This window comes from Nannobrachium achirus (assembly GCF_963921795.1).
Source record: "Nannobrachium achirus genome assembly, chromosome: 22".
Classification (NCBI taxonomy): domain Eukaryota; kingdom Metazoa; phylum Chordata; class Actinopteri; order Myctophiformes; family Myctophidae; genus Nannobrachium; species Nannobrachium achirus.
The window spans coordinates 19,753,234-19,765,733 of NC_137829.1; the positions used below are offsets into that span (position 1 = coordinate 19,753,234).

The 12,500-nt window shown below is 41.7% G+C and overlaps 1 protein-coding gene across 2 annotated transcripts in view; it reads right to left on the reverse strand.

The window, feature by feature from the left end:
• tbx15 (T-box transcription factor 15) overlaps positions 1-12,500 on the reverse strand; it is a gene marked incomplete at both ends in the record, with an annotated part of 70,567 nt that overhangs the window by 35,189 nt on the left and 22,878 nt on the right. For both annotated transcript variants that reach the window (XM_080753797.1, XM_080753796.1), the window contains one exon: positions 8,819-8,990. In XM_080753797.1, the coding sequence (XP_080609923.1) occupies positions 8,819-8,990 (172 nt within the window). The remainder of the gene's footprint in view (positions 1-8,818; positions 8,991-12,500) is intronic.

The following is a 12,500-nucleotide window of genomic DNA, read 5'->3' on the forward strand; positions in this document are numbered from 1 at the left end:
GTAATAATAAGAGTTTTTGAAAGTACACAGTGGGATTTTGAGTGGTGCTTCAAAGCGGACGAGATCCTCACACGTGAGGGGAGGGTGATATATTACAACGCGACGGATCGTTGAACAACACCAACTGAGCAACTGTTAAAAAACTTTCGGGCACTCGATTCTAAACGTCAGTGTTTTATTAGCCTTTCCCATGGCGCAGAGAGAGAGAGAGGGAGAGAGAGGACAGACAGGAAATAGAGGGAAAAGATGTGTGACCGTTCAGGGCGGCTCTGAACCCTGCAAACTCCTCCGTCTGTAATGAAGACACAGTATGGAGTCCATGGAGCCTCAGGCACCTCAGCCCAGCCGACCATCAAACGGACCCCACAGCCGCTACGATGCAGTGGTGCAAAGTCACCAAGTACATTTACTTGAAGGGGAGAACCACCCATTTTCAACAATGAATTATGTAATTAAATAAGCCATTTACCATGAGAGGGAGTGGGTTGTTGGCTGATTTACCACTGTTTCAGGGTTGTGGCACGAGGCGAAGCCGAGTGCCAAACAACCCACGACCCTCGAATGGTAAATTGCTTTTCTACCACTTCTACCATATAAATGAAAGAAAACACAGTTGTAACTTGCAAGGTTATTTAGTTATACGACTGCAACACAACAGTGGGCGGGGTCCATAAGCCAACTCAAGGTTGTCGACTAATTTACCACTGTTTTAAGCCAATCAGAATCCAGTATCTGAACATGTGACCACAAAAAGTGGTAGAATATACCTTTGAGTTGTTATGTGGAAATAAGAAAAAAGTTCCCCCCCCCCCCCCTTCTGTGTTGCCTAAAACTAATGACATAGTTCAATGTTGAAAACGGGGTGGTTCTCCCCTTTAAGTACTGTACTTAAGTATAACTTTGAGGTGTTTGTACTTTACTGGAGTACTTCCAATTTCCAATACTTTTACTTCTACTCCACTACATCTTAGAGGCAAATATTGTACTTTTACTCCACTATACAATTATTTGAAAACTAATAACTAGTTACTTTGTAGATTTTGATTGTTACAAAACATACATTAACCACTGCAGCTCTGTATACATTTTGGCCATTTGAAAATAGCCGATCCACAATGCTTTGCGATGCGACGCATTGTGAGCTTGTAGATCTGCCATTTTCAAAAGTTGTTTTGAAAACTTGAAATGGGACTTTCTGCATAATGAGTACTTTTACTTTTGGTACTTTAAGTACATTTTGCTGCCCTTTTGTACTTTTACTCAAGTACATTGTGATTTCCGGACTTTAACTTGTAAGGGAGTATTTCCACATAGCAGTATTGATACTTTTACTGTCATTAAAATGTGAGTACTTTTTCCACCACTGGTGAAGCAGCTGCCCGATGCTCCAGCAAAAAGCACTGATTATTATTTGAATTTTTTTATTATTCATTTCTTTTTTTAAATTATTATTATGTTTTTTTGGGAGGGGGGGGGGGGCGATAGTTAATCGTAAAAAATACAATAAAAAACTATTTGTGGTGAGGATTCTTTTAGGAGAGGAGGAGGGGGGGCGGGGGCTGGAAAATTGGTAAAACTGTAAAAATATATATCAGTCAAAAGACAGAAAAAAACTGCCTGTCAGCAAGTGGTTAGACCAGCTTGTCTGAACAATTGAACTGAGAACTATTCTGTTTCTTTTATTGTTATACTTTTCATTGTATTTTGAGATTATGTGATTATTGGTTAAAACTATACCAAACAGCCACTAACTGCACACAAAAAGGGTGAAAAAAACAAAACAACCCCTAAGGTACAGTATGGCACCCACACTGTAAATGTGCCTCCATTTACATTGAACGTCTTTGTCACTGTCTGTTTTACCCTCGATGTTGCTGTCCTGCTCCGACCGTGACATGTACGCTGTCTGATCCACACCACAAGTGGAGGAGACGTGGCGGCGATGAGCGGCTCGGCCTTGAAGCAACGCCTATCTGTGGCGAGGCTTATTCCCACACAGGAAGCTCCAAAAATTAATTTCCTCTCGGCCTCCCGAGGAACAAAAGCCCTAAAAACTGAGCAGCGGGAGCCGGAACACGACCTCCCCTTGCTCTTAAAAAACAGGCCCTCTGTGTGTGTGTGTGTGTGTGTGTGTGTGTGTGTGTGTGTGTGTGTGTGTGTGTGTGTGTGTGTGTGTGTGTGTGTGTGTGTGCGTGCGTGCGTGCGTGCGTGCGTGCGTGCGTGCGTGCGTGCGTGCGTGCGTGCGTGCGTGCGTGCGTGCGTGCGTGCGTGCGTGTGTGTGTGTGTGTGTGTCCTCGCCCACCAACACCCACATGTTATTACATTTGTCAGAAGTGAACTGCGATAGCATCGGCCACGGCCCCTCGACAGCCGCGAGATCTACCAACCCCGCAGAGTTCTCCGCATAGAGACGGCAGGCGGCCATTTTGTCGGGTTATTGCAATGATATGATACGTCCCTCGGATCCGGGACGGCGTTGTCTTCTTCTCCCTTCTCCTTCTTTCTATAATAATAATCCCATGGCCTGGCACCCCGTGCAATCAATCTGTGGGCTCTGTGGGGAATCGATTTGCACCGGCCGCCTCTGCTGTACCCGCACTGTTTTCAACAGCATCTGGGCTGGTGCTAATGGAAGCAACGTGGCCCCCGGAGCAGCTCTGGTGTCATGAGAACCACCATCTTGTGCCATCACCGTCTGGATGGGAAGGGAAGAAGAGCGAGTAGATCCTCTCCTCCCCATCTTCACCTTCCTTCCAGACATGCACAGGTACGACAAAAATACCGTAACCTCCATTATAGGTTGCAAGTAGTATATTGTCGTTGTCGGGTGAAAACCTTGTATGTCCAAAACCGTTCGTTTTGCATTTATCATTTTAAAAATGATTTAAACTAGTGAAAACAGCAGATCTACAAGCACACGGTGCGAGGCGTTGTGTGCTTGTAGATCTGCTGTTTTCTCTACCTTTGTGCGACGGCCTTGTATGATGAAGCAGGGCTTTACTTTGTGAAAGAACGTACAAATTTGAAACTTGGAGATACGAGGTTTCCACCTGACAACGGCGATATAATGATGCTATGAGAATACTCCTTAAAAAACCCAGAGGGAGCAGTGCTAGGCAGATGTTTTGTCACCGCTGGAGTGAGGACTTTTAAAGCACTTTTAAGAAACTTAATGTTCAAGTTCATGCAACAGTTGGATGTATCTACTAACAGCATCACTGTGACGCTTTCAAGCCCCATTATGAGCAGTTCACACTATACATGGGTCAGTGACGTGACGCCCCAAAAAATGTGTTTTTAAAAAAACTTTAAATTGCAGGCATAAAAGTTATTTACTTTTGTTCTACTCACTCTCAACCTTATGGAAATACATTTTGTTTTTAGATATTTTATTGGAATCAGACTTTATTCAGCAGTTTGTTGTACTTGTGCCTAAAATCGTCATATGGTGTGACATGAAAATAATTGTTCATAAAATGAAAATGGAGTACATCTTTCTTAAGTTACTCACTTTATCAAAGTCCTTTATCATAACTAAGCAGTGATCCACTATAGTTTTTTGAAAATTAATTATATCTGTATATTTTTTTCATAATCGACACTCTGTGTGAGGCCCATGTTCATGATCTTACAACATATTTTAAATGTATTCTGTCAAAACTTTCTCTAAAATTACACAAATATTTGTGACTCTTCCTGATAATATTCTCTATGTAATCCATAAACATTTTTTTGGTTTAATCATTAATAAAGGTATGATTTTTCACTATTTGGAATGTCACACCAAATGATTTAGTGTCACACCGTATGATCATATCTTCATGTGTCAAAGCAAACTGTGTTTTAACCTACCTATTAGTGAGTACTGAACTTTACTGATTGATTAAACAATTACCCAGGATAACATGGCCTTAATATTTCTGAACAGGATATTATTGTAGGGCTTTAACATGGGATAAGAAAGAATTGTAGTTGTAGATGGATGATGAGGATGTGCACAGGAATGCTACGCACACCTAAGTCTTCTGCCGGTCCACGGCAGAAGGATCCTAAAGAGACAATAAGGCGCATAGCCACACTTGGAGCCAAGGCAACATTTTATTAACACCAATTAGTGGAAACAGAACTCAGCATTCAGGTAAATTGCTTTTTTCCGAAGTCTCCTGAACTTGAACACAGCATTTTGTGTTGAACAAATGTAATTAGGAATCATGACATTACACCACATCTCCACTAGCTAAAGAGTGCTGGGTTGCGCAACTCCGAAAATAGCTGATCTACAAGCTCTCGCAGCACAACGTGTTGAGAGCTTGTAGATCAGCTATTTTCGCTAGTTTTGTCTCGGGTCCTACCTTAACACTGTCCACTGTCCAGTCCAGTGAGTGAAAGTACAAAAGTATTAGATCAGATTAGATTATACATTTAGACTGTATTGTACATCAGCCAGTCGTATTTGGTGAGGGTAGCAAACCGGCTGCCTTGTTGCGGTTCTGCTATGCCACAGACAACCTCCTGCTCTTCGTAGAAAATGCAGTCTCGCCCCTTTGGCTCCTCTCTCCTTGCTGGGTCATTGTTTAGTTTCTCCCTGTACTTTCTCGTTCTCTCAGCACTTGTCATTTTCCAGCTGACAAAAGAAAATGGAATGTATAGTTTAAGACAAAGAGAAAATATTGTTTAGATTGAAACAATATGTTAAGGTTTCTGTGAAGGGGTTTCTGCTCTGTCTGATGAATTTGAAGTATCACTGAATGAAGCTAAATTACATTTTATGTAAAAATGTTTAAAACAAATGTTTAAATGTACAAAAGAAACATGGAACTTTGTTATTTATTGTTATATCTGTAGTTAAATACAGTATAAATCATATGGTGTGACAATCAAGTCATATGGCGTGACAAGCAGACATGTCACACCATTATGATTAAGTGTCACACCATATTACGTTTTCTGCATTTAGGTTTACCTTGAGGCTACTATGTACACATTAGCATGCTAACAGCATGCTAGCTATAACAAAGCAACCTAGATCTACATGGAAATATGACCAAAACTTCAAATAACTTAAGCTTTTTTTAATGAAAAGGTGTCACACCAACAGACATCCAAAGTGGTGAGTTTGTCAAAGTTTCAACAAGATGGCATTTCATGAAAATGTTAAAATCATAACTCACCTCAGACACCTGTCTTGCAGTTGTGCTGGGAGTGCTGAATAGCCTTACAGAAGAAGGACCTCTCTAGCCAATAGGTGTCCAAATAATTGCCTGTTTAATTTGTCCAAACTAGTGTCACACCAAATGATTTTGGTTTGGGGGACAAAATGTTTTTGATCAGAAATGACTGAAAACATTATGCTTTGACTTTGAAAAGATATAGGCTCACAAATAGACATTTTTTTTGCCTAAATTCATTTTCAAATGATTTTTAGCAATTCTTTTTCTTAGTTTTATTCAAGTTCCCACTTTGAGAAACAAGGTCAGGACAGTCACACCATATGAGTTTTGCCATGTTTGGTTGAAAATTCTGAAGAAATGAGGAATGAAATGTTTTAATCTTGAGTAAGTTCACATAAAGCTTAATGTCCTGCACAATATTCAGAAGGTTTTTGACAAATATATTTTTTATTTATACATGTTTGACACCGAGGACAGCGAAAACGTTACGTCACGTCACCCACCCACATCCAGACTAAGGGTACACAGGAATTTTAGCCTGTGTTTTTCCTGTGGGTTAAGTTATGTACAATTTATTTCACATTTTCGTAATGATTTGTATTGCCTGTCGTGTTTCTTTTATCTTTATTCCTTGTACCCTGTTTATGGACCTGAGTCCGCTAATAAAGATTGAATTGAATTGAATTATACAACAAATAGCAGATCTACAAGCCTACAGTGCATTACGTGGCGATGTCTTGTGAATGCATCGAGATACTTTTGCTGTTTAAAATTTGAAAAAATAAAAAATAATTTGTCCAAAATAGTTTACTGGCGTACAATATAATTTGAATATAATTGTTAAATTGTGATATTCAGTCAAAATATAACAATATGAAACATCTCAGACGGTCTACATTTCCCAAAAGGAAATGTGCGTGCATTCAATTCAGTCTGACCAGAAGCAGGGAGAAAACATCAAAAGCAGAGACATGGAGCAAATCCAACCAGGCATATGAATTTTACACTTGGATGTGTTTTGGAAATCCAATATATCGTCGTTGTCGGGTGGAAACCTTGTAGGCCTATGTCCAAAACCGTTCGTTTTGTATTTGGCGTTGTGTGCTTGTAGATCAGCTATTTTCACTAGTCTTGTGCGACAGTCTTGTATGGTGAAGCAGGGCTTTACTTTACGAAAAAACGTATACATTTGAAACTTAAGAGGTTTCTGCCGGACAGCGACGATATATGGAAGGGCTAAAATCATCCATTGGGTGTTTTTTACATAGACCATAAGGCCCAGTGGTGGCTCTCCATAATAAGCTTGCCGGAAGTAGGCCTAGAGTGCATCCGTGGCCTAGAGTATACCCGTTTCTTATTACAAAAAGTGCTGCATGACATGCCCTCTCTCTTATATCAAGAATTTCTTTTGTCCTTCAGATTAATGGGGAAATATGGGGTTATGTCTACAGTTCACTACTCCAGTGGTTCTCAACCTGATGAGAAATGGGGGTCCCAAGATGATTAACTTAATGTGCAACATTGTTTTCTCACTCAACAGTAAACAAACCAACATGTGGTTCAGGTGTATAGAGGGTATCTGCACATTTCTAAAGTGACAATTTAAGGACTTTTAATACCTCTAAAATAACAATTAAACAAATTGTCAAATATTAGAGGCAGAAATTGTGAAAACAGCCGATCTACATGTTCACAACGCCTCGCAACGCAAGGCGCAACGCAACGCGAGGCGTTGTGAACATGCAGATCTTCTATTTTCACAATAGAACCGTGTTATACAAAATGTAATGCCTCAACTCTTAGTGCTCGTCAGGGTGGGGGGGGGGGGGGTCCCCAGTTAAAATATGATTATTTTGGGGGTCGCGTCCTGAAAAGATTGAGAACCACTGCTCTACTCTACAGTTCATGTCAGAAGCAAAGTTGTCTTGTGTTTGGGAACATGATGCAAAGCAACAGGTGCATGGGTTCAGGTCCTGGACCCCTCCTACAGTGTGTAACCCCGACCCTAAACCTCATTTGACACTTCATGGCGTGACAGTAGTGTGTCGCTCGCCCACAAGCATGATCAGCAAGCTAACAGCGTAACGCACCCACAGAACAGTGTTAAAATGATGGAAAGCCTGACTGCCTCAATGACAGCAAATACTGTCGCGTGTGTAGCTCCCTACTGTTAGAAAACAAACATACATACTGTACTGACAAACACACACACACACACACACACACACACACACACACACACACACACACACACACACACACACACACACACACACACACACACACACACACACACACACACACACACACACACACACAGGCGTACACACATGCACACACGCGCACACACGCACACCCACCCACCCACCCACACACACACACACACACACACACACACACACACACACATGTGCACACGCAGACTAGTAAGAGCAAGCAAGTGTCAGAGACAGAGAGGGAAAAAGATAGGATCTGCAGTGCTTTCAGATGAAAGCCTTTTATGTTTATTGCTTTCTAATTGACATTTGTATAAAGTGACAGCATGGGTTCAGAATGTGTCTCATGAGCCACATGATCATAAACTTTAACTGTGCATATGTACAACTTCCTTTTGAACCGGAGAAAATCTGCTCAACTGAAGTCACAAGCTTTTTGCAGCACTGTGCAACATACAGTTCTCTATGCTGTCTTAACAGATTCAGGTAATGTACATTGTAAAGCTAGCTGGACTACATGACGATAAAGATAAAGATAACGATAATTATCTGACATCATGACGTGATGGCACGGAAAGTGGTGTGGATGCTGCCATCAATCCACAATTTAGAACGATATTTTTTGTCGCGCCCAGTGGGAATGGGCCTTAAAGGTCCTACACCATGCATTTAAAAATAATTTATATAACACTGTTTGTGTCCCAAAAACGTTTTTGAAAAGGTTTGAGGCTAAATTACCACTCCTGAATACAGAGCCCCTGTCATTTCTGCCTGGCTTTCAGAGCATTTTCAGCTGCAGTACCACCTTGTCCTGAGTGGGAGGACTGCGCTATTGAGCCAGTTTTGGCCCCACACTCCTCCCCACCTCCTGCTCAGCAGGCCTGCCCACCCCTCCCCAACCCTCTCCCAGCTCCTCCTGCCTCCTTCTCAGGCCTGCCCAGTGCCCACCCCTCCCAAACCCTCTCCCAGCTCCTCCTGCCTCCTTCTCAGGCCTTGTGACAAATCTGATATTTCACAATCAGGACCGTTCTGAGACATGCTAACATAGATCTGCCCATAAACTGAGAAAGACACAATGGTCAGAAATAGGACTTTGTGAGGATAGAAGTTGCTGGTGGGACACCAAGAAAATACATAAAAATTGGAAAAATGTAAATTCATGGTGTAGTCCCTTTAAGGATCGCAGCTTTAAATTCCGAAGCCATTTAACCATTTAACCATGTTTTTTTTCCTGATAGTGTGTGTGTGTGTGTGTGTGTGTGTGTGTGTGTGTGTGTGTGTGTGTGTGTGTGCGTGTGTGTGTGTGTGTGTGTGTGTGTGTGTGTGTGTGTGTGTGTGTGTGTGTGTGTGTGTGTGTGTGTGTGTGTGTGTTTCCGGTATAGCACTACATTGTATTGTAAAAGAAAATAAACAGACCAGATCGGTTCTTACATGGCCCTGGTCGTCCAGCTCGTTGTTGGTGAGCTTGAGCTTGTCGAAGCTGACCACCTGCCTCATCCAGGTGTCTCCTGAGGCCAGGGAGTCGGGGTGGATGTACACCCTGGGCGGGACGGGGGAGTCAGCGTTCCCCGCCACCATCCACTTGGAGCTGTGGTACACGTACCTGCAGACACACACCGGGAACAGAGAGCGCATTAGGGATGGGACGATATGAAAATGTCATATCACGATTATTGTGACAAAATAAATCGCGATTCACGATATTATCGCCATAATCAAAATCCATTATCCTGGGGCAGAACGTTTGCCAAACAATAGCAGCTATTTTTTGGCAAAGACATTTGATAGAGAGTGAAAAAAGACAGTATCAAGTACATATATTATAAGTACCTTTTACCAATTATAGAGGGATTAAGTGGTACCGGATATGCAGCTCGGCAAATAAAAGGTGAATTGATCCCAGTGCATGACGGAGGACAATATCACGATCAATTAAATCCCCACAATACGATTATCATGAGTGTCTTTTATCACAATAAACGATAATATCGCGTATTGTCCCATCCCTAGAGCGCATACTGTAATTAGCATGGATGTTTTCGCCAAACAACCTTACCGCTATTATATAGGGTCCATGTGGTTAACTCACCGACTACCAAAGCCTGATCAAGACCTACAACCCCACCCGTTCACTCAGATCAGCTAACACAGGGATGCTCACAGAACCCTCGCTAGAAACCCCTGGACAAAAATCCACTCGCCCAAGACAATTTGCCCCCTTGGCCCCCAAACTGTGGAATAAACTCCCTGTCGCACTTAGAGACTCACTCCCTAGCTTCCGTCGTGGCCTGAAGACTCACCTCTTCAGACTCCACCTAAGCCCATAGCACTTACCGTAGCACTCGCCTACTCTCAATGACCATACATCAGTATCGGCAGATAAGCGACCATTTGATGTATTGAAGTTGATGTACTGATACCTTGCTTATTGTATTGATGTATTACCTTGCTTATTGTAAGTCGCTCTGGATTAAGAGTGTCTGTTAAATGCCTAAATTGGAAATTCTAGACAAAAATAGTCCTGGGAGAAATGTCTTTAAGCGGACAATTATGTTTGGTCAATGTTGGCTGATGTTTGTTGATATTTTGATACCTAAAGATAAATCCATGAATGGCATGTACAATTTACTACATGGCCAACCCTGTTTGTAGCATGTACTGAACGCGAAAATCTTCAAAGATTTTCAAAACTTTTTCTGAGCTTGTAGATTGGCTGTTTTCGCGATTTCTTTTTATTGTATGTTTATAAAACGTGTCTGTCATGTAGAAACCTCATTATGTCCAAAATTTGTCAGGATTCTAATTGAGAAATTGCTAAAGTAGCAGATTGACAAGCTCAAGGTTGCAGATCTGCTACTTTGGATGCTTTTGTATTGACGATGAAGCAGGGACCCCCACTACATATTGTAAAAAGAATTGTGTTGCAGATTAAACTTTTTCATAGATTTCATAGACAGCTTCATAGACTTGTTTGACAAAGCCTACATGTACATAATCTTTTCGGTTACTATAGATTGATCTACAAACACACAACTCATCACGCTGCAAAGCGTTGTGAGATTGTAGATCTGCTATTTTCGACTAATGTTCCCCATCACACAAAGATTTGGGGGACTTCCTGTATAGTTACTCTGAGAACCCCCTAGGGGTCCCGGACCCCCTGTTGAAGACCCCTGAAGTAGGGCATTATATTTACGAAAAGTTAAAATATGGAAATACAGGTTTCTGCCTACCAGCGAGGAAAATAGGCCTAATGGTTAAAAGCCAGCAAAACGCTGTCATCCCAACGGAACATCACCAACAATAAAGAAGGAAGCAAATCATTAAAATAAAAATCGAGACACCTACAGATCCATCTAAAAAAGAATATTGTGTAAAAAAGCATTGCAGATGCCATAGCTCCCCAAATCATAACTAACCAGAAAATTCACACTGGACTTCAAGCAACTCTGACTTCAGAAAGTTGAAAATGTTCTATTGTAAATCCTTGTTTTGAGTGGTCTCGTGCAATATTGTAATATTTTGAAATATGGACTTTTGATATTCATGAGAGTTATGCCATATAAATTCAAATTTTTAACAAAGAAAGGTTTGGAATAATTCACTGAATGTGCAATGTATCTAGAATCTAATTTTATATGAAAGTTTCAAGAAATATATTTACAATTTACTTTTACACAATATTCTATTTTTTTAGATGGTTCTATATAAGAAATAACACCAGGCTTGCAAGAGTTTCGTAATCAAATCTGGGCGAGCGAGAAATGACACAAAAAAAGAAAAAAGAAAAGAACTCAGCCATATTGACAGAAAACCATCAAACACGCAGATGCCAATACCACCAACAACACACAATATAATTTCCACACAACTCCACGTTACGACTGGAGCCGTTGGGCTGCATAAAATGTCCCATATGCACTCACACGCACAGGCACAGGCACACGCGCACGCGCGCGCACACACACACACACACACACAAACACACACACACACACACACACACACACACACACACACACACACACACACACACACACACACACACACACACACACATACAGAGAGAGAGCGCACAACACATGCACAGCTGCATACTTCCAATTAAAAGTCAGTCATAATATTTGATGTGGAGTGTGAGTTTGGGTAACAATGGGTTGTCCCACCCATCTCACAGAATTCCCCTGCTGCTGACTGAAGGAGAAATGAAGTGGGACGGAGATAGAGGAAGACAAATGACACAAAATGAGAAGGAAAGACGGAGACAGAATGAGTCTGAGACGGAGAGATAGAGAGAGAGAGAGAGAGAGAGAGAGAGAGAGAGAGAGAGAGAGAGAGAGAAAGAGGCAGAGAGAGAGAGAGAGAGAGAGAGAGAGAGAGAGAGAGAGAGAGAGAGAGAAAGAGGCAGAGAGACAAAGAGCGAGAGAGAGAGGGGGGGAGAGAGAGAGAGTTAGGCTCCATGCTAGCCTGAGGCACAGCTGTTTGCCTTTAGTTCTGGCCATGCACGCAGTTGAAAGTGCTTAGCTGCAACGCCTCTGCCAAAGCCATCACTCAGCGGTGAAATGCGGACAAAACTCTCATTTGGCTCTTTTGTTATTGCTTAGGAAGACTTGCACCACCCTGTCTCTCCCTCTGACACACACACACACGCACGCACGCACACACACACACACACACACACACACACACACACACACACACACACACACACACACACACACACACACACACACACACACACACACACACACACACACACACACACACACACACACACACACACACACACACACACACATTATGTACATGCAATATATACTGTACAGTATATCGTTGCTGTGGAAATGGAAAAAGGGACTGTGAGCTGTGTTCCAATTGTTCCAGTGTAGTTACTATTTAGTTAATACTTTTCATTGGTTAAAGGAGTAGTTCACCCCCAAAATGACTTTTGCCCATACAAGACTAGTGAAAATAGCAGATCTACAAGCACAAAATCGTCTATTTTCACTATTTTACATTTTTAAAATGATAAATACAAAACGAACGGTTTGGGACATACAAGGTTTCCACCCGACAACAACAAAATACTTATGCATTCCTTCAACACAAATTA